We start from the raw sequence: 22,531 nt of genomic DNA on the forward strand, positions 1-22,531 counted from the left end.
TTAAATTAATAATTTTTTATTAACTAATATTGTAAAAAAAAATTTGATAATGTCAAACGGGATCGTAAAAAATTTAAAATCAAAATCTTTATATTAAATATAATTATTTTGTATTATAAACATATATAATAATTATCATTAATAATTTCTATCCCGATAGCGTTTGTATATGAAATTTCGCTTAATATCTCAATATTTTTATGGCTTACACAAAAATTACTGTTCCTAGAAGGTATGAACAAGATTTTTCGTGCCGTCTTGTCTGCTATGTATGCTGCATTTTCAGTTCACAAATTGGCTTACTATACATATAATGCTTTGTAAATTGGTCATTTCACAGCAAACTCCTAAGCGAATTTTGTTTTTTATTTAGTTTTATTTTCCATGTCGCGCTTATTGCTTTACGTTACTATCTTTCATTTTACACAAATCTAACTATTTTTTATAGTATTTTCTGATTATTTAGTGCTTTTATGTTTTTGTTTCATTTATTTTTTATGTTCTATGTATATAACATTTTATTTTTTTTTTTGTATTTTATTATTATTGTTTGGTGTATTTAAATCAAATTTCTATGTTCCGACTCGATTTTTTTATAACGGTTTAAGTATCAAATCAAGCATCTACTATTTTTGTTTTTTATTGCATGTTTATGTTCTAAAATGCGAAAATTCTTGTCTTGTGTTTTGCATGCCGACTTAAATGATTTAGCTTTATTTTTTTTTCTTTCATTGCATGTCAAATGTATCAATTGACGTCACTGACACATTTGACATGGGTTGCTAATCAATACGTAATTATTGTTTTTAATAATTACTTTGATTATGCCGAGTTTTTTACTGGACTACTTTGGTTGTTTCAATGTTTAGATCGTAAATTTATCTAAAAATGTGAGTACAATTGATCTATATTTCTTATTTCGATATAAACAAAAACTAATATGCGTACTTTTTTCTGATATCTTTATTAATTGATTGTTTAAAATTTTAAGAGCTTCTTGTCTTCTTAATACTGTTTAATGTTTGTTTAATTTTAGTAGATCATTTATGTTTTTTTTTCATATACCCCATATGATTTGTTTAAAATTTTTTTCACTATTCTTTTTAACTCAAGCTAGTCAATTTATATACAATATTATCGGTGAAATTGTACTAGAGAAAATAGAAAAGAGAGAATTCGAAATCTTTAATTTAAAAAAGAATTATTGTAAAATGTTTATTAAATTTTCTTTTGATACTGATTGTCTAACGCAGCAAATATATGATAAAAGCGTCAAAAATAATGGAAATGAAAAAATTAGACTGTCTCTTGCAACTAACACTGACGATGAGATTAATAAAATTTTTAAAAAAAGCATTTTCTCAAATGGATATAAAGGTCATAAAAAGATGATCTTAGTGTATAATAAAGACGAATCTAATAGGATGATTGAAATAATAAAAAAAATAAATAGTGAGAGAGCAAAACAAAGTAAACCAAACGTGTTTTGTTTTGAAAATATTATTGAGAAAGAGTATTTAGAAGAAAATTATAAATCGGAAACTTATTTATCAAGAGAAGAAGCAGAAAGTAAACATTATAAAAAAGTCTTTGATATAAAAAAAGATAATGAATTTTTTCTCAGATTAACTATTAGGAGAAAAGCAGTGCTTTATTATTTTGATATTAACGTAAAAGAAATAACAAATAAATACTTACAGAAACTAAATCAATCAGACAATAATATAACAAAAATTATTAGTGATAATGGTTTAAATGAAAATATATTGGACATGATTTACGAGGAAAAATTAGTTTACAACACCATGATTGTCTTAATTGCGTTTTTACAAGTTTCATATGATGATGAATCAGTATCAAATATTTTATATTTATACAAATTGACAGAAGTCACAAATATTAAAGCGTGCAATATGTCAAAACTCATATTTTGTACGCTTGATCACGTTGAGTGTAAAAGTATTAATTTTTCAGCTACAATTAATAAAAACGAAATAATCTTTCAAAACCAAAATGTTTATGATATTCGTGATTCAAAGGAATTTGCAGATGATTTTAAAAAAATTTGTAAAATTTTTTACGAAATTAATTTAACGGATTTTGAAGAAATAGAAATGTTTTATCAATTATTGAAAACTAATAACAAAGTAGAAATGTTGGTCGACAAGCTGTTTACCAAAAAGGGATACGCTTTAAATATATTTTTTATACATCTTTGTGAATCATTTGGGATTAAACAAAAGAATAGAAACACAAAAACAATCATGAAAATTTTTGAAACTAATTGCATAGAGTTTGATTATATGATGAAAATTCTAATATTTATAAAAGCAGAAGAACTTATAAATGAAAATAAAGAGCTTAATGATCCAATATTAAAACAGTTGAAAGATATCGGAAATATTTTTAACAAAAAATGCAGATCAAATTTATTTTTTAAAAATAATGAAAATCTTTATATTAATCTATTAAAAATATTTGGGAGAATAATAAGTTTTAAAGCAGATATTAAAAGATTCAATAAGTTTATATGGACTGGCATTATAAAAACCATGTCATTATTTGAAAGATTAAATAATGATAGTAATAAATACAATGAAGTATTTAGAATCATAAAAGATGAAATTATGATTAATTTAGGATACGACAGTAAAAAGATACGAGAAATAAATGAAGAATTGATGACAGCTTTAGAAAGTAAAATTCACTAATAAAACATTTAAACAATATTATAACTCCTTTAAAAAAATCCATACATTATATATTTTTTGTGGTTTAATTGTAATATTAATTTTTGTACGTTATAGATTTTAATAGGAAAACTTATAAGAGCTAAAGTTAATATCAACCTGTACAAACAAATAGACTGCCTTGAATGCTACTGTTCCCATATGTATACCTTTCAAAAATAGTAATATATAAAATAAATTCGTAGAGAAATTTTATAGAATCTATAAAAACTCTTGAAGGTGCCTTTTTCGTTATAAAAAAGCATTGATCCCTCGTACTTATTTCTTTTATGTAAAAAAAAGAACATGTTTTTTTATTTAATTTATCTATATTGACTAACATGATGATAAAAAATGTCATACGTACATTATAAATAAAATTTTCACTAAATAGCAAAAATATCATATATGAGTGAATAAGAATGTTACTGTATAAATTTGGAATGACAATCTCCCAATAATGATTTCTTACCATTGAATAATAATAATTTCTCTTAAAGTGATGATCGAAAACACGTTGTTGACACGTAAAAAACCTAAATTCATTTACATGGCACAATGTGTTAAACCTTAGGAAATGATAATTGTATCCATGATAATTAAAAGTTGTTTTTAACTAGTCCAAATTCTGGTACAAAGATTTACATTTAGTAAAAAACGCGTCCCAATAAGAAAATAATCAGCTTTTGCGCCTTTTTCCGTAAAAATATCGCTATATGTGGTCAATAGAGGACTTTTTAGCAAAATTTGTGTTAAATTTTTGAATTAACATAAAAGTTAAGCTAACAGTCTCTTAGAGTTCACGCGGTGCCTTCTAATTCTAATATTACGCGTTAGCCAAATATCGAAAGGTATAAGAGAACTTAGGAACTTTTTATTGTGTCCTGGGTATGTATTGTGGAATTTCGACAGAAAAAAAAAAGCGATGATGGTCTTAAGGTTTATAACATGTGCTTCATGTGTTTGCCTTTATATCATGCCAGGTACGATATAATTATAATGTCTTTTGAGAGCAAAAACGAAAAGAACGTAAAAAATTCCTAAAAGGGATAAGAAGAGGCGATTAAAAAATCGTAATAAGTCTGCATATATGTTTCTTTTTATAACCATTTCGCCCATATTAATCAATTTAGTTTCAAGCCTTAAAAAAATTTTTAAAAAATTTAACCATATGGAAATGTATTAACTGTATAATTCTATTATGCATTATAATAATATATGGCCTTTATCAAAACCTCGAAAGTTTTTCTTGTAATATGAAATTGAAGACGATTCAAAAGAAGAGCCTTTTAATTCAGAAAAGTGTATCATACTACTAATTTACAATGCATATTTCAACAATATTTTGATGATCAACTTAATACGTAAGTCTCGGATTTATCTTTGACATTTTAATGACCTAAAAATCAGACAAATGCATATAAAAAAAAATTTGACAAAAATGATTTATTGCGAACTGAGATCAACAAAAGCTTGTGGTAGAATTACGTACACAACTAATCGCTCCTTTTTAAAATTTAATATATATATGATTTTGTAAATTACTAATTAAACTTATAACTTTTAATTCATTAAGAAATTCCCTGCTATCTCTTTTTCTACTTCACTAGCATAGCTTGTTTTCTCACTATAACTTACCCCTATAAATTTATTCCCTACACTCAATAATTCAGACCTAAAAGTCGTCATAATAAATTGCACATCATTCAAAGACTGAAACAAGGCCGCCAATTTCATACGCCCTTCCTCGTCTAAATTCGCATCAACTTCATCAAAAATATAAAATGGCGAAGGATCAACTTTCTGTATACTAAAAATCAATGCTATAGCCACCATTGTCTTTTGCCCACCACTTAAATTTTTATCATCTCCTTCATTTACATTTATTTTTAATTCTGTCGTATTATTTTCCAATCTAACTTCAAAATTACACAATTTTTTACTAAAAAATTCAAAATTTTCTTTTACACTTTCAAATGTTAAATTCATTTTCACATTTTTCTTTTCATCAATATTTCTTATAAATTTGTTTATAGTTTCATAATTTTCTTCTAATTCTTTAAATCTTTTCAAAATATCATTTTTCTGATCAATAAAAATATTCCATTGTTCTAAATTTCTTTTATTAACAAAAATATATTTTTTTAATTCTTCGTTAATATTTTTCAATTTTTCTGTTATTTCTATTTCTGATAAATCATTATACAATATTTCTGTATTTATACCTATTTGATTTATCAATTTTTCTCTTTTTAAAATTAAATTATTTTTTTTATATTTTTTAAATTTTCTTTTTAACAAATCTTCTTGATTTCTTAAATTTTCAATATTTTTATAATTTTTTATTATAATTACAAAATTTTTCAAATTTTGTAATTCTTGATCAATTTCTTCTTTTTCTTTTTTTAAATCTTCCAATAAATTTTCAATTTTTATTAGTTCACTTTTTATACCTAAATATTTAAAAGAAATGTTTTCTAATTTTGATTCGTAATGTTGAATTTTTTTTCCTTTATTTTTTAAAATTAAAATTTTTTCTTCTAAAAAATTTTTTATAGAAATCATTAAATCTAATTCTGAAAATGAAATTTCATTTTGTTTTTGGATTTTTTCCAAAGTTTCAATTTCAAAATTTAATTTTGAAATTTTACTTTTTAAATTTTCCAATTTTTTTTTATTTTCGTTTTTCTGTTTTTTTATTTTTTTAAATTCTCGTATTATTGATGATTTGTTGTCGTATCCTCCTGTTATTATACCATTTTTCCTTATTAAATCTCCTTCTAAAGTGACTGTATTTATTTTATATTTTTTTGATAATTTTTCAGCTTTTTCTAAATTTTTTACTACGTAGAAGTTTTTAGTTATAAATTTACACAATAAATTTAATTCTTCTTGTAAAGTGGCGTCTGTTTCTGAAATTGTGATTTTACTAGATAATAAGTACATTTCTTCATCTTTTATTTCTTTATTTTCTTCATTTATCATTTTGTTTAAAGGTATAAATGTCACAGATCCAGGTACTTTTTTTATTAGTTCTGGAATTATTGAATCTTCTTTTACTACCAAATTAAATAAGAATTTCCCTGAAACTGCTTCAAATGCGGGAATTAATTCGTCAGGGATGTCGAAGATATCGAAGACACAGCCTATTATTCCTTTATTTATCATGTCTTTACATATTTTATAAGAATAATTCCCTGTTGTAATTAGTTTGTTCTCATTATTTTGAATATTTTCTTCTAAATTTTTATGATTTTGATTTAGTTTTTTCTCTTCTCGCCACAATTCCTTTCTTTTTTCTATCATTTTGTTTAGTGTCTCAAAGTTGAAGATGTCGCCTGTTGATTTATTTTCTTTTATAAATTTCCTTTTTTCTTCTAATAATTCCTGAGTGTGTTTTATTTCTTCTTCTTTATTTATTTCTTTGTTTTCTTTTAGGTAGTTTATTACATTTTTCAAGTACATTTTGTTTATAAAGACGTCTTTTTCTTCATTTTTATATTTCTGTAGAATCTTTTCGTTTTTATTTATTTCTTCTTTTAAATTTGTCAATTTCTTTTCAAATTTGGATTTCTTTTCTTCTATGATCTTATCATAGTTTATATTATCTTTATTAATATTCTTGTTATTTAATTCATTTTCATTATTATCTTTACTGTATTGAATATTATTAAATTCATTATCTTTATTAATTTGAATATTATCTTTATTATTTTGAATATTATTTGGTTCATTTTCATTATTATTTAATTCATTTTCATTAAAGTTTGTTTCATTATTATTTATATAGTTATTTCTTGTTAATTGATTCTTAAAATATAAATCTATTGTCATCTTCTCATTTTCTAATTCTTGTATCTTTTCATTAATCTTTCTTATTTCATATTCTACATCTTCATCACCTCCTTCTTCTTCTTCTTCTTCTATCTCTCCCAATTTCTTATTAATCTTCTCTAATTCTTTCTGATTATACGCTATCTCATATCTTCTTTTTTCTCTCTCTAAATTTTTATATATCGTCATCTTCTCTTTCTCTTTTTCTAATATACCCAATTTATCATTAATAATCTTCATATTATTACTAAACTTCTTCTTTGTTATTTCAGCCTCATTTAACATTTTAATACAATGTTCTCTTTCTTGTTCATATTTCTGTGCACCAGACAGATTTCTTATTAACTCGTATCTGTTTATATCAGAAATATTTATTAGTTCATTAATTTTACCTTGTTGGACTATAAAATAGCCTAGTGAACTTATACCACCATTTTCAAGTGTATTGAGTAAATCTTTACGGGTTATTAATTTGTCATTTAAGAAATATTCATCTTTTTCTGGACTTATTTTTCGTGTTATTTTTACTTGTTTTTGAGTGTCAAGCCTGAGATCAGAGTTGTCGATAAAAAGGGAGATAGAAGCAGTGAGGTCGAGTTTATTCTCGTTGATAAGGTCTATTCTGTCTTCTTTTGATAATTTCTTACAAGAAATTATAGTGTTGATGGCGTGGATTATGTTACTTTTACCACTGCCATTTTTTCCGATTATTATTGATTTTTCGGGACTGAAGTCGATGGAAGTGAAAGATTTGAAAGATTTGAAATTTTCGATTTCTATCTTTTGCAAGAACATGGGGAATTTTGGAAAACAGAAACTTAAATAGTAAAAAAATAAGAACAAGATTTACTTTAAAACAATATCACATTATCTCTATAGATAGTCTTTTAAAATATGCATATTAGTTTATATAATTCATTAGATATAATTAAAAATACTTTATTTGGATATAATTATATAACTTACTGATTACTTTTCACGAGATAAGCCTACTGTCTCTTCTGACAGTTCCCCCTGAAATCCACACAATGGACTTTTGAATATCCCTTAGGTGAGTATCAAGCCCATGTCTGGCTGACATAGTTGGCTTTTCTAAAGTCATTTTAAGAACTCTTGTTTGTAAAATGCTTAAGTTCTAATCAAAGCTCTTTGGTATCCGCACTGTGAGAATTAGTTACAATAGTCACAGTACAATATTGGGCTGAAGTAAGCATTAGCTACAAAAAATCGATATAGGGTTTTTTTTGTAGCTAATGCTTACTTCAGCCCAACATTTTATTTTATCTTTTATCCCCCAAATGAATAGAAGGAATTTCAAAGATAGAAAACAATTTGATCAATCGGCCACTCTTCTAAAACTAGGCACATTTACCCACAAATGTGGCCCACTCAGCGTCTTAAAACTAGACACTACTGATATTCCTTTCCCAAATGCATTTGTATTTGATAAAAACAAGAAACAGATAGGAAAAGTAGATGAGATATTTGGACCACAAAATGATGTATTTGTGGCTATTAATGTAGATAAAGATAATGAGGAGTATTATATTTACAGTAACAAGTTGATACCTAAGAGTAGATTTTTAATAAGAAGTGAGACAGAAAAGAAAAAAGAGCAAGACGATAAAAAGAAAAAAGCGAGAAAAGAAGAAGGCAGTAAAAAAGGAGATAATAATAAAAGAGATGGTGGATTTAGAGGAAGAGATAACAAAGGAAGGGATAATAGAGGAAGAGATAACAGAGATGGAGGCTTTAGAGGAAGAGATAACAGAGATGGAGGCTTTAGAGGAGGAGATAACAAAGGAAGAGATAACAGAGATGGTGGATTTAGAAAATTCAATAAAAAAAGATAAATTTATTCATGTTTTGTTTAATTTAACATCTTAAGATCAGATTAGAAAAGATCCAAATCATCAAACTCCAATCAGAATGACAAGAAGACGACTATGAGCCTAAGGAAACATGACAACTTAACTTGCAGATAATATGACCTCTTAAATGCACATAGTTATCTAAAACATATTTTTAGATAAAAACCACATGATGAAGTTGTTTACAATTTTCTGTAAATTGTTTGACTTTAATCCTGTCCAATTTGTCATTACATCTCCGTGCTTTCATAGAGTTGTTTAATATTTTGTTATATCGAAATTACGTTTTTACTCCGTGCTTTAATACCAGATTCGCTTAATATTTTATTCTCTACCCCCTCCATGATTAAATTCCCAAATCCCTCTCATCTTTTATTTTTCACTCTCGGCTCATTTTTCACTTTATCTCTCTCCACTTCTTCTTACTTCATCCACTTCTTTTCTTTATCATCTCTCTTATATTTATTTACTTCTTCTTCATTCCTCTCCTTTCCTGATTTATATTTTCTTTGTCTCTATTTTTCCATTGAGTACATTTTCTCCTTCTTCTTATTTATGCATTTTACAAATTTCCAGTTTTTAAATTTGTTTCTTTTTTTATGCCTAATAGTTTTCTGTGTTTTTTATGTAGTTGATCTCGCCTGTGTCAAATATCCCCGATCTACATATTTGATATATTTTGGTATATTTGGGTTGATTTATTGTAGATGTTTTTTTACTTTAGTTTATTTTATGCATCAGATTAAAGTTAATTATATTTTTAAGATTAGAGACAGAGAAATAGATGATAATAATTTACCATGTTACATACCCTTTTACTAAATAAACCTAATTATTATTTTATATATTTTTATATATTATTTAAAGTTTTGTATATATTTATTTTATATATGTTAATATATTATTTATAGTTTTGTATATATGTAATATAGTTTTGTATATATTATTTATACATAATTTATTGAATCTTTTTTTAAATTATGTTTTTTTTCGTCATTATTTTCTTCTTTGTTTTTTTTCTTTTTTGTTTACCCCTCAAAATGACTTCAGACTCAAAAATCCCAATAGAAATTGACATCAAAACAGAGAACTTCTTCAAAAGGAAGAATCTCTCAGTCTTTTACAATGGCATAATGAGACAGAATAATGCAAATGATAAGGAGACTCCTTATTTAAAACTAAATAAACATGACCAGGAACAAGTCAAGTCTTTTTGTAAGACGCAGTTTGAGAGCAAGTCGCCCTCGTCTTATTTTACTTGTTTGAGAAGTAAAAGCGAGAAGATTGAGCACAAGAAAATAGACAAGAATATTTTTGTAGTTTTGGACACAATTGAGAATAAAATTTATGGAATATTATCTAATAATATTGATGGTAGTTTGGATTCCCTTAAAAATCTCTTTCGTTTAGATGATAAAGGTCTGGAAATATCGGACACTGACTTCTCTAATAAGAAGTTGTCTCAATTGTGCACTCTAGTCAAGAAATACATCCTCACTTCCATGGATGGCCTCTTTAGCAACTTAGTAAGTAAAAAGTTACTAAGAAATTTCAGATATAACAAACTTAAGTACGCCATTTTACTCTCTTATATTCCTTTTATCTTGAGTGAAGAAGAGTCCCGTCTCCTGACGAGACTCTTAGAAATATTCCACTTGATAGATAAAAACAAGGAATACACACACATGACCATGTCCGGGCTCCTGAGACTTTTCAGCCTCGTCTTGTTTGACAGTAAATGTTTTACATCTCTGGATATGCTTCATGATGTGGAAAGTGTACTGGTTGATATTTCTAGACTGGATTTCCAGAAGATACCTAAGACAATGATCAAGAAAGTATATAAATTTGTATAAGCAAATAATAATAAAAATATATTTTATAATATAAATTTAGTACTTACTACATTATATATAGCACTATGTATAATTAATAAAGGAGTATTATAACATACCAGAAATATAAACATTACGCATTTTTATTATGATTTGTAAAGCTCATAATTAGAAGAATTCATATTTACCAAAACATTTAAACACGGACCAAGTGATCAAAAATAAATTGATTGGGTCATAAAGAATTTTATTTAAAACTAATAATGTAAATCGAAAGGCTTAGTGAAAAAAGGCTAATTTTAAATCAGCCGGGACTATTTCACTGAACTATATTAAAAGGCGTAACTTGTACCAAAATTAGTAGGAACCCTGTGGGTGAATTGATAAAAAATGAATTGATGCATATACGATTTTATATTCAGAGGAGAATATTTAGGCCCACGAAAATGCGCAAGAAAACCAAGTCCATAATATTGGCTGCATTTTAGAAAATCAAGGCAATGTGATTGCATTGAAATTTGGAACGTAGCTTTACCCCTCTTATAGTTTAATGTTCTGATTAACCTCAATTAATTGGGATGAATTATATTCTGAATAATGCCAGCCTTAGTCAGTAGCGTGGAGTTTTATAAAAATTAAATAATCTAGGTATCAATCTCATTATTATTTCTATCTAGAGGAAATTGAGAATATTTCTACATTTGTTTTATACTTTGCGGAATTTTACTGGTTTAAAAGAGTTTCTAGAATATTGTAGTTGTAAGTAGCCTTTTAAGAAATATTGCAAGATAAACCAAATTTAAAAAAACATTTATTAAATACCGTGGCATATAGAAATATGACTATATAAAATTCAAACATGGGAATATAGAAATTCAAACATTTAACATATGTAATATCAATAATGTATATTAGATATGAGATATTTCAATATTATTTATTTAGTTTTTTGTAACTGGGCAGGAGATTCTTAAGCTTACTTCTCGTATAATTATAAATAGAAAATATCCCCAATACTATAGTAAATATTATGAGGTATCGACCTATGTCCTTCATTTCTGGTATCTTCTTAGTGTCCTTGATTAATGTCATACTGTTATTTACAATATGTTTTATATAATAAAAGATGAAACACATAATCAAGCCCTGTTAGCTCAGTGGTAGAGCATTAGGCTTTTAACCTAAGGGTCGCGGGTTCGAGTCCCGCACAGGGTGAAACATCTTTTTGATTGTGGAAAATATTATTAAGTCTAAATTTAATTTTTTGACATTAGGAGTTGAGAGTAAACCTCCCTTAATTGAATAAATGATTATTGAGGCTTCTTGCTTTAAAAAGAAAGCTGTTAAAAATGTATAAATAAAATGTAAAGTAGTTTAAAATTATGGGAATTCATTTAGTAAGCATTATGTCTAATAGAGCTAGATCTATATAATTATATTCGGTCCTACGAAAAAAAAGTACACTCTGTGAAAAATATAGAATGTCCTTACTGTATATCTCATAAAAGGCCAATGGTCACTTAGCTGTAGTGTCCGTATGTTCGCCTTGTTTATATGAAAATACAACGAAGTAGTTGAATATTTCACTTCTTTTTATGTATTTAATTATATTGGTCAAAAAAGATACATGAACACTAGTACAGAATAGCATGGTAATATTGAGCTTTAATAAGAAAAAACATGAGAATATCTTTGAATATAAAGTTATCTTAAATTTGCCTGATATTTATTTATTTGAAATAAAAAAGATTAGAGTCAAATTTGGCATAACAAAACAGGACGATTTATTTTAATTAAAAATAAAAAAATATAAGCTGCTTGAATTCGCAACATAAAACCAAGAATAGTATTGTATGTGATTAAATCGTGTGATTGTGTCTAAAAATTACGGAATGTATACTGTGGTTTTTGGATTTAATCTTTTTATCAATCATTATGATTCTATTATACAGAAGAAACGTCAGAACCTATCTCTATGGATAAGAGACGAAGATATCGTCGAGGAGATGCTGGAAAAAACGAAATAAATATTTAAAAGAGCTCTATTCGGAAGATCTATTGCTGTAAGAAATAGTGTATAAAGTGAAGGTCTTTATTTACTGATGCAAAAGCATAAACACAATTGTATTATGAAGGGAAGTGTAAATATCATAAGATACACCGAAACATGTATTATTTAACTCTTCAATAATTATTAAGGAAAATGTTGGCCTGAGGCTGGACTTCCAAAATTTTTAGCGATAAAAATTCAGGCACTGGCTGAAAAATGCAAATTTTTTTCTGCGAATCATACACCCAGAAGCCGATTTTATAGATTTGTTGTAAATTTATCCGATTATATTTCCTGAGTTGAAAGACTTTTATTTTAAAAATATTTTTACCCTTATGGAATGTCTAAGGCTTCTCGGCAGTAGATTTAAAATATTTAAAGACCTACATAAAGCAATATGCTAGCAAGTGGATGGAAATTTACTAAAAACAACAATAAAATATGCAGATTGTTCATATATATGTTACTAATTCGGATAATTCCTACATCGACCTTCAAAGATACAAAATTTTGGGAAATACAGTGTCTGAAAATTCAATCGGAATTTTTTGATAAAACATCATTAGCTACTCAATACCTATACATAATATTTGCATGTTCATTATTAATTTAATTGAAAACAGTTTACACTAAGAAAACAAAATTTCGTATGTCGGCTTTTAATGTATTTGATGCTTCTTATAAAATATATGGCGTCGAGAATGGAACTTCTAACTTTTATAAAAATTTGAAAAAGTAACACAGACCGACGAAATAGTTTTTTATAATGGTAAATTTGTCAAATCCCCATCGGAAAATATGACTCATTTAAAAACTGTACTTGATACATTAGGACAGATGTACGAACATCGAACTTCTAAATCTAAATAGTACATAATCGTAGTTTATCTACAATAACGTAATTCTTTAGATAATATATACAAAATGAAAAGATACGTACAACTTACGAGCATTTATAGTATTCCAAGCAGTTGTATCTTTTAACGTCAAAATAGCGTTGTTTTTCATGATAAAGGTTTTATAAATGAGGAAAAGGAGACGCCCAATTTAATGGAGCGATTTTGTTCGTCTTAAATATGATATTATATTTGTAAAGTGGAATCTAAGATATTTTGGAATATTTAAATGTCGAATAAGATGTGCAATTTAAAAAAAATATCTTAGCTACGGAAATTTTATAGTAAAAATAATATAATTTAGTAGAGTAAACTGATTTTCTTTATTATTTCTCTCTGAAGGCTCCCTTAGAGAGACAAATTACGTCCGTACACGACAAAAATAACTTAAAAGTACGTTTTTAATAGTATTCAAATATTTAATTTTCCGAAGTAAAAATCTTGCTCGTTCCGTGTGGCAGTAATTTACTTGTTATCACATAAGGAAATTCCTTGTCCCAATAATCTTTTACTGCTTCAATGTCCTTTGTTAAACACCACACTGTATCTTCTCCGCCTGCTAATGAAACTCCACATCCTAATATATCAAATTTAGAAGTATTTTTTAATATTTCATATTGTCTATCTGGGACAATATTGTGACTTAGATTGCGCAATTCATCTAAATAATCCTCATATAACCTCTTTATAACTATTTTTCTTTCATGTAATGCATCATCACTTAGTTCATTTGAATTTTGATTTTGTGCTAACATGTTAAGTTTCTCTGTTATAAGTATGTTGATAGACTTTAATTTATCAGAATTGATCATAGAAGACAAATCTAAAATTTTTTGAGTTGAACTGGCATGTCCGAATGTGCCCAATAAAATATAATAATCGGTTAATAATAATGTTGTAAACCCCATAATAAAAAAATTCATAGGCCCTATACACGACGACATTACATTGCACCCAGATTTCTCTGGGAGTACGTATTGATGCACTGTAAACAAAAATCTTGTAAAATATCTAAAATCCTGTATAGGCATGTCTGTCAACACTCCATTTAACTTCAGTATTTCATATAAAGAATAAATTACACAAATAGTTAAACATGAAGTAGCACCTAGTCCTGTTTCAACCATGTTTTCTAAAAAGAAACCGTCATCGAATTGTGCTAAAATATTAATACTAATATTTTCTACCTCTAAAAATTCTAAAGTTGTACTAACAATATGTCGAGTCCAAGAATAAAGATCGGTGCCTAAAAACGAATAATTTTCAATGTTTTTTATATCTAAAGAAATATCAAAAGCGTCTGAATATTCGTAAGTGACATTTGCAAGTAAAAATTTATCGAGTGTTATGACAGACGCCTTTTCGTCTTGTAAAACGATTCCTGCGGCGTTTAAAACACGATTGGCTGGGATTTTTAATGTGAAAGCTTGAGGTGAAGAGCTCATTTTGGGAGGAAAGCAAAATTAAACTTTTATAAAAACAAAAAATTAATAATTATGACATATATTTTTTACATTTTAGAGTTTTTGATAAATATTGTATAGTTACTTTCATGAGGTAAACCTACATTAAAAAAATAAATAAATAAAGAATTTTGACATTCGTTTGGAAACAAATGTGATATTGACATTTTAAAAAATAAAAACAAAAAATTTCCTAATTTGTGATTTACACATATTTCAACAATGTTTGTTTGCTCGTAGTTCCCCTCGAAATTAGAGTTTTTTTAAAGCTTTTGAATAATAGCATTATGAATTATTTAACTATTTTTATTATACGAAGATCATGCAATCTTGTCAAGAAACTTTCTGCATCGTCTATTAATCAAATAAGTTTAATTTTATACAATAGTTATAGAATAATTTTTTTTTCTGTCATATATCCAATTTCTTCATACTACAAAGCAAGTACAATTAAAAAAAGCTAAAACAAGTAAAATACATTAAGCACTATGCGTATGTTATTGTTGTTTTCTAGAAAGACAAATTTTTCATTTTATCTGCTTACTTGCCAATATAGTAGAAAATCTTTTTTAACCCGAATTTTTTTTAATTTAAGCTGAAAAGTGTAGAGAGGCAAATAAAAACTTACATAGTGCATAAATGATTTCATGATAAATACTTTTTATAAATTATAAAAACTTAACAACAACCTTTTTGAGGTTGATATCTTAATTCAGTTGAAATGGCTGTCTATGTTTGTAATAAACATATGAGTCTTTTAATGTATCATTAAATATTAATTTTTTATCGTATAAAAACATCTTTTTGTCTATTTTAAATGTTTAAATAACTTTTTAAATCATGTAATTGACAATTAAAATTGATTAAATTTGTTAACTTTAATAGTTATTGTCTTTTATAGGCACATGAAAAAAGGAATTTACGAGGATATTCTTGTAGACCTTTTTATGGTATTTTCAACATGTAATATAAAATTAAAACACACTAACGTTTCCAATACAGAATTGCATCTTATAGTATAAAAGGTCATTTAAATTAAGAAACCACTGTAAAATTGTAATATACTCATAAAAATCGTATTATAGAATGATTAATAGTCTGTTCTTTATTATACATTGATTGTGATGTAAAAATAGTCTAAATTAAATTATATATGGGCGGAAATATTTAATTATAAAAAAAATACTTGTTCATTTTCAATTACTGTAAAATTAGATACGACGATAAGTACAAATAAAAAACTTCGACCTTTATTCTGTATTTGATTAGAAGAAATAAAAAATAACTACTCTTGAAGTTGATATACCCACCAGTATCGACTTATTATATTATAGAAAAAAAAGATATGAGTCCTTAAATTAAGACATAAAACATAGACAAAACTATCAATATGTGATGTCTAGTATCACGTAAAGCAAGTTTAATACCAAAAATTTAAATATTTCACGAATCATGTATCTAGTCTATTGTTCAAAACTTATATTTAACAGTCTATTTTTAGAATCAAAGATAGGTCACGATCAGAAGACGCTGTAATAAAGACATGAAATGACACTGTTTAGAATGCTTTCTTACCGAAGAAATGGCGGTGCATAGTAAGAGATTAGTAATTTAAAAAGCAAAGGCATAAAAAATACAATAGTATAATAAAAAACAGTGTAAACATCATTAGATACATAAAAATATGTTCATCAATAACATCTAAATAAAATAAGCTTCTCCGATAAAAATATTTACATTGTATAACATTTGGTCTTTTCAAGTGATTAATTATTTATTTAATCTTTAATTATCATTCCATGATCTGTCAATTTACACGTCATAACATAAGGAAATTTCCTTTCCCAATACTCTTTTACTGTTTCAATATCTTTTGTTATGCACCACACTGCATCTTCCCCGCCTGCTCCTGAAATTCCACATCCGAAAATGTCATAATTGAACGTATTATTTAATATCTCATACTGTTTATCTGGGACAATATCGTGACTAAGACTACGCATTTCCTCCAAATATTCTCTATATAAACATTTTATCCGTTCCGTGTATGATAATATGATTGGTTTCTCAGTTATTTGTTTATTAATAACTTTTAATTTATCCCAATTAATCTTAGGTATTAGATCTAACATTTTCCGGGTCGAAGTAGCACGCCCGAATGTACCTAAAATGATATTAAAATTATCTATTTTTAGTGGTATTGTTTTTTCTCTCGTGTAATTAATGGGACCAAGGCATGATGTCATCACATCGCACCCAGATGACTTGGGCGAAACCATTTTATTCACAGTATACAAAAATTTTGAAAATTTTTTAGCATCATTTGACGGCATTTCAGTTAACACATTTTTTAACTTTAATATTCTAAATAAAGAATAAACTACACAAATAGTCAAACACGATGAAGAACCTAATCCCGTCTTGACATTATTTTCTAAAAAGAATCCGTCATCAAAATATCCTGTTATTTTTATACTAATATTTTGTGTTTCTAAAAATTTTAAAGTTGTACTAACAAGCTCATGAAGCCAATAATTTGGGTCGGAGTGTAAAAATGAAAATTTTTCATTATTTTTTATATCTAAAAAAATATTAAAAGTGTCTGAATGTTCGTAAGTTATTGTGGTGTTTAAATATTTATCAAGTGTTACGACAGTGGCTATTTCGTCTAGTAAAACGATGTATGAACCGTTTATAACAATTTTACCGGGGATTTTCATAGTGAAAGATTGAAGAGAAGTAGTCATTTTGGGGGAAAAATAAAATTAAATGAATAACGGAAAATATTAAATTAATGTATTTGCGAATTTTATTAGCAAATTCTGCATAGTATTGTTTAACAAAAAATTTTAAAATTTTTTGTTTACAGTGATTAAAAAATATATTGATTCTTGACAGGCCCCTAGTTTTTTATTGTAATTTTTGAAGGTACAATGCATATGCATCACGTTTATTATTTTAATTAAGGTACTAAACTTAAAATAAAACCCGAGTTAAAATTTAATCTGGATTTAGAATAAACTTCTTTAAGACACGCCGCAGATTAACGTATATGATTATTAACGAGGCACTTAAGGTAAGTGCCTTTAACAAGTATTTTTACTTAGTATTGATGTCGGTACCCCAACACACCCTTACTGATGGTCAAAAATTAAGGCCTTTAAAATCAATTCGTATAAATTTTAAGCAAATTACATTTTTTTCATATATTAAATTTTATAAATTTTTAATTGTAATAAAAATATTGAGTACGTCTGCTTTGTCTGAAGGGTCCCCTGTGTCCACCAAAACCTCCAAAAAATTCTGCAAATGGTCCAAAATCGTCAAACCCTTTAAATTCTTGTTGTTCATGATGTTGATAATGTGCTCCTTGTTGGGCTTCCGGGGAATCTGGATCTACTCCTTTATCATACATTTCTTTTTTATTAGCATTTGAAAGTACTTGATACGCTTTATTAATTTTTGCATGTTTCTCCTCCCATTCTTCCTTTTGTTTTTCTGTCTTAGCAGCTCTCTCATTCTTGGCTATAAGTTTTACATAAGTTTTTTTTATTTGTTTTTGGTCCATATTTTTATTAACACCTATTAATTTATAATACCCAAGGAAGTCTGTTCCCGCTTTGTTTGTACTTGGTACGTACCTCTGTTTCCTTTGTCTTTCTTGTTCTTGTTTTCTCTTTTTTTCTTGTTTTTTTTCTTCTTCAATTTTTTCTAATTTATTTTTTATTCTAAGTTCGTATTGTTGATTACTAAATTTTTTATTATTAAGGAGATTATTAGCAGATTCTGTTTGTTTAGAGTTTAGTAAACTCATAATATAAAAATATCTTGATTCTTCGTCATTTCTATTTTTATATAAAATTTTTGCTGATGAGACCATGTCTGATAATTCGAGAGTTATACCTAATGATACGTATTTATATAAAATTTCGTCTAATAATTTACTAAAAATACTTGGCGAAAAATTATCAGAAAATGTATTCATGTTGACTTTGTTGTACAATTCCCTAAGTTGGTTATATTTTTGTTTGTTATTATTTAATTTTGACAACTCATTAAATTTTTCAAAAGCTTTTTTTAATTCATTGGCCAATTTATAAAATCCCAAATCTTCTAGTTTTTCTGCTCCTATCTCATAATTCCCATTTATACAGAAGTATTGTGCTTCGTATCTCAAGAAGTCGTTATCATCTGCCCAATAATTTTTTCCTTTATTTATTAAATTAAAAACATTAGTAAAATTTTTATCAATAAGTGCCGCTTTAATACAAGCTTTGATTACTACAGAACTGAAAGGCGAAATATCAATTAATTTACTAATCTTCCTATAATCTCTACTGTTGATTATAGAAATACATTCTTTTGTTTTAGTTATTAGAGGAATGTTTAGATGTCCATATTTTTTTAAAATAGAATCGTAGTCGCCAATCCACAATAAAAATTCGATATGTTTAGTAAAAAATGCTTCTGCTTTACTGTATTGATGATAGTTAGTATCATAAAATTTTTGGGCTTCTGGTATTTTACCCATTTTCTGATTTTGAATTGCAATGTACATTTCATCAGATACGTCTAATTTTGCAAATGCTATCATTGTTAATATTCTTGGAATCATAAGGGGTAAATAAAAAACGGTTTTTTTATTTTATTAAAAAAAAAAGAGAAAAAAGTGATATCAGAGAAAATGTTTTATTTGTCAATTATTTGCATTTTTAAACAATTAAAAATTTTGATTTTTTTTTACAAATGTTGCAATTTCATTGGCCAGTTTTTTTCATATTTAAAATTTGAAAGATTCTTCTAAAATTTGTCAATTTTTATTTAAATCTGTTGTATGATATTTCATTTTAATCTGTTGTATGATACTTTATTTACAAATAAATATTGTCGATTTTTTATTGTTAACTTATTTTGCGATAATTCAATTTCTCAAAAAAATATTGTCGATTTTTTAGTATTAGCTTATCTTGCGATAATTCAATTTACCATTTTAGTATGTAAAAATTTAAAATTTTTGCATTTTAATACTATATTACCATAGATTCATTTTTTATTTGTTTAAATTTTATTAAAACATACTTGAATGTCTTAGATTCATTTTTATTTAAATGCTTCCAGAATTTTGATTATTTTTTTTATTAAGTTCTTTAAGTGTTATAAAATACTGCACTGGCGTACTAATTAAATTACATTCTTGTCCACTTTCTCTCCCCAATATTTTATTACATCTTCCTATCGCATTCTTCTCACTAAAAATATCTTCAATATCAAACTTATATTGGTTTTTTATAAATTTTTTATCATCTAAACACGGACACATACTTTTATTCTCTGAATTCCTTAGATTCCCCATTTTCACACATCCATGACTTGTATATTGAGCTTTCTTCCCTTCTAACCCGTAAGCGTGTCTTATATGATACAAATATTTTTTATCAAACACATCTTGTTCAATATTAAACCCTTTTCTGAATATTTCTATAGTTTCTTGTATAGGTATATTAGAGTCTTTTAAGAATAGTGCTAATGTTTGACGATCTCCATTTGCTATATGTTTATTGGTATTTAACAAATATAAAATTTTTTTTATACATGGTGGAAAATATTGAGAATGGGTTTGGAAATTTGATGAATCAGTTAATATCTTAATATCTTCTTGTAAAGAAGATATTCTTAATTTGTCTAGTCGTTCATCTGGATATTTTATAAGCATGTTTGATAATTTAGACATTTGTTCTTCTAAATCCATTTTATACTGGTTTATTATCAATATATCGCGACTTTGTTTGTCTAAATAAACATACCCGTTTACTGGTTTTATAGATCTATTAGCTAGTAGATGACTTATACGACTAAAATGTACAGAAATATAATCATTTTTTTGTTTTTTAGGAGTATTTTGATTGTAGGTTGATAATTCGTAAATATTTTTATCACTAAAATTTATATCAAATTTTTTACTAGTAAAAAAAAGTGGGTCAATCTGAAATGAGTTAGAACAAGAATTAAGTTGCAGAGTGAAGTTGTAATTTGTGAATCTTTTGCCTAGTCTGTATTTTAAGAGACTTGTTTCTCGATTTATAAACCATTTTGCACTTTTCGCAGTACCAGCCATAATAAGTTTTGTTATGAAGTGCGACAGAGTGTCGTCTAAGTCGTTTAAGATGTCTGAGCAGGTATTTTTGAGTTTTAAGTCTTTTAAGATCTTCATTCTTGTGTCGAATAATTTAGTAAATTCGTTATGATCGAATAAAGACTTGGGTAATTTAGTGTAGAAATTTGGACAAGAAGAAAGTTCTTTAGTTTTCAAGAAATTCATATTTAAGGGGGATTTTGAGAATAAGTCTAAGATAAGTTATTGAAAAAAGTAATATTTATTTGAAATTTAAATGACTTATTAAAATTACGATATGTTACATATAAAATTCATATATATTAATTATGATATTCATATATATTAATTATAATATTTTCTTTATTTGGATTTATTTTTTCTTAGTTCCATTTTGATTATACTACTTATACTCAATATTATTACTAGTATCCCCAAGAAATACATTATTTTATCTTTAATTCCTTTATAATTCTTCTTCATGATTCTCAGTTCCTTGTTAACTTTCTCAATATTCATATTTGTCTCATCATAAATCAAATCTAGTCTGTCAATACTTGAAGACCCCAAATGCATTAAAATTTTCATTTCTAAAATTACATTAGTAATTTCTAAGATATTCTTCTGTATTTCTGCGACTTCTTTATTTTCCACTGTAAGTGTATCTAATTCATAGAAATTTATATTATTATTCTTAATATTATCTTTAAGACCAGTGTATGTTTCTAAATTAGATCTATCATTCTGTATGACTTGTTTATAATCAAGTAAGACTGTTTTCAATTTAGTACTGAAGTAATTAATTACAAACTTATTCAGGTCAATATTCCCAGTGTCAATTTCAATGATACTGGTCTCTATTTCTTTGAATCTGGTCTTTATTAGTTCACTCATCTTCTGTATTTCTAAAATCTTCTTACTTTTGGACTCAAAAGAAGGCAGTTTTAATTTGTCCTGTTTAATATTTAGAAGTTTGATATTTTTAGATATTTCGTCTATATTAGATCTGATATTAGAGACTGAGACACACTGCCCCCTGTGGGGCAGTGTGTTCAGTTTTTTATATTCTGCTGTTCTGTTGATTATCATTTTGTTTGTAAATAAACAAATTTCATAATTTATAAAACAGACACACGACAAAATACAATAGCACAAGATTATGATGTAATACTGTAAATTATATTGTATGGATTATAATGTACATATTAATAAGGTTATTTTACTATTACATTACTAGCATATTATATTCATCGTACTGAATTACAATGTGCAGTATTATAATAAGATCCTTTATACACTATAAATATGCTTTTATCTCGGCTTTTATTAGTAACTCCCACACCCTGTACATTGACAGTTCTTACAGTGGAATTCCTTGTCTTTATATTTCTCTGGTATTCTACATTTACACACTGTGTTGTACTTGTGGACCCTTGGCTGGGCACATCTCAAGCAGCATAATTTCTCATATCCTGGGGTGGCCCATTTGTCTATTAAGTTTTTATCCGCCAAGTTGTGGCTTATAAGTTTCTTGTAGTGTGCCATGCTGAGTGTCTTGTTCTTTAACATGTCTGATATCTTTCTGTTTCTCTCGTAGTGAAGCTTAAAGATATTTGCGCCTTCTTTTCTCATTTCTTCATTTATTTCCCTTAAGAAATCTATCAGTTCATCCATCCAAAAAGGGTTATATTTATCAATGTATACATTATTAATATAGTAGACATATATCAACATGCACTAG

The 22,531-nt window shown here is 26.5% G+C and overlaps 10 protein-coding genes and 1 non-coding gene across 11 annotated transcripts; 4 read left to right on the forward strand and 7 right to left on the reverse strand.

Annotated features, from left to right (window-relative positions):
• Nucleotides 1-1,070: 1,070 nt before the first annotated feature.
• Nucleotides 1,071-2,711, forward strand: VNE69_02265 (uncharacterized protein; the record flags this gene model as incomplete). Its single annotated transcript, XM_065472819.1, has 1 exon — nt 1,071-2,711. One exon carries the CDS (start codon nt 1,071-1,073, stop codon nt 2,709-2,711), a length of 1,641 nt encoding a protein of 546 aa, XP_065328891.1.
• A 1,581-nt stretch (nt 2,712-4,292) lies between these two features.
• VNE69_02266 (structural maintenance of chromosomes protein (SMC)) lies at nt 4,293-7,358 on the reverse strand (the record flags this gene model as incomplete). The annotated part of the gene is made up of 1 exon (XM_065472820.1): nt 4,293-7,358. One exon carries the CDS (start codon nt 7,356-7,358, stop codon nt 4,293-4,295), a length of 3,066 nt encoding a protein of 1,021 aa, XP_065328892.1.
• Nucleotides 7,359-7,861: 503 nt separating this feature from the next.
• VNE69_02267 (H/ACA ribonucleoprotein complex subunit GAR1) lies at nt 7,862-8,416 on the forward strand (the record flags this gene model as incomplete). The annotated part of the gene is made up of 1 exon (XM_065472821.1): nt 7,862-8,416. The coding sequence occupies one exon, from the start codon at nt 7,862-7,864 to the stop codon at nt 8,414-8,416; it is 555 nt and encodes a 184-aa protein (XP_065328893.1).
• A 1,058-nt stretch (nt 8,417-9,474) lies between these two features.
• Nucleotides 9,475-10,290, forward strand: VNE69_02268 (uncharacterized protein; the record flags this gene model as incomplete). Its single annotated transcript, XM_065472822.1, has 1 exon — nt 9,475-10,290. One exon carries the CDS (start codon nt 9,475-9,477, stop codon nt 10,288-10,290), a length of 816 nt encoding a protein of 271 aa, XP_065328894.1.
• Nucleotides 10,291-11,412: 1,122 nt separating this feature from the next.
• Nucleotides 11,413-11,484, forward strand: VNE69_02907. Its single transcript has one exon. It is a non-coding gene; the product is annotated as a tRNA-Lys (tRNA).
• A 2,150-nt stretch (nt 11,485-13,634) lies between these two features.
• VNE69_02269 (mevalonate kinase) lies at nt 13,635-14,660 on the reverse strand (the record flags this gene model as incomplete). The annotated part of the gene is made up of 1 exon (XM_065472823.1): nt 13,635-14,660. The coding sequence occupies one exon, from the start codon at nt 14,658-14,660 to the stop codon at nt 13,635-13,637; it is 1,026 nt and encodes a 341-aa protein (XP_065328895.1).
• A 1,796-nt stretch (nt 14,661-16,456) lies between these two features.
• On the reverse strand, nt 16,457-17,425 carry VNE69_02270 (mevalonate kinase; the record flags this gene model as incomplete). The annotated part of the gene is made up of 1 exon (XM_065472824.1): nt 16,457-17,425. One exon carries the CDS (start codon nt 17,423-17,425, stop codon nt 16,457-16,459), a length of 969 nt encoding a protein of 322 aa, XP_065328896.1.
• Nucleotides 17,426-17,904: 479 nt separating this feature from the next.
• Nucleotides 17,905-19,293, reverse strand: VNE69_02271 (DnaJ subfamily C member; the record flags this gene model as incomplete). Its single annotated transcript, XM_065472825.1, has 1 exon — nt 17,905-19,293. The coding sequence occupies one exon, from the start codon at nt 19,291-19,293 to the stop codon at nt 17,905-17,907; it is 1,389 nt and encodes a 462-aa protein (XP_065328897.1).
• A 489-nt stretch (nt 19,294-19,782) lies between these two features.
• On the reverse strand, nt 19,783-20,997 carry VNE69_02272 (DNA primase large subunit; the record flags this gene model as incomplete). Its single annotated transcript, XM_065472826.1, has 1 exon — nt 19,783-20,997. The coding sequence occupies one exon, from the start codon at nt 20,995-20,997 to the stop codon at nt 19,783-19,785; it is 1,215 nt and encodes a 404-aa protein (XP_065328898.1).
• Nucleotides 20,998-21,153: 156 nt separating this feature from the next.
• VNE69_02273 (Golgi snap receptor complex member) lies at nt 21,154-21,879 on the reverse strand (the record flags this gene model as incomplete). Its single annotated transcript, XM_065472827.1, has 1 exon — nt 21,154-21,879. The coding sequence occupies one exon, from the start codon at nt 21,877-21,879 to the stop codon at nt 21,154-21,156; it is 726 nt and encodes a 241-aa protein (XP_065328899.1).
• A 237-nt stretch (nt 21,880-22,116) lies between these two features.
• On the reverse strand, nt 22,117-22,464 carry VNE69_02274 (pre-mRNA-splicing factor (BUD31); the record flags this gene model as incomplete). Its single annotated transcript, XM_065472828.1, has 1 exon — nt 22,117-22,464. The coding sequence occupies one exon, from the start codon at nt 22,462-22,464 to the stop codon at nt 22,117-22,119; it is 348 nt and encodes a 115-aa protein (XP_065328900.1).
• Between the last annotated feature and the right edge of the window lie 67 nt (nt 22,465-22,531).

The sequence above is a fragment of the Vairimorpha necatrix genome, chromosome 2 (assembly GCF_036630325.1).
Source record: "Vairimorpha necatrix chromosome 2, complete sequence".
In the NCBI taxonomy this organism is placed as follows: domain Eukaryota; kingdom Fungi; phylum Microsporidia; family Nosematidae; genus Vairimorpha; species Vairimorpha necatrix.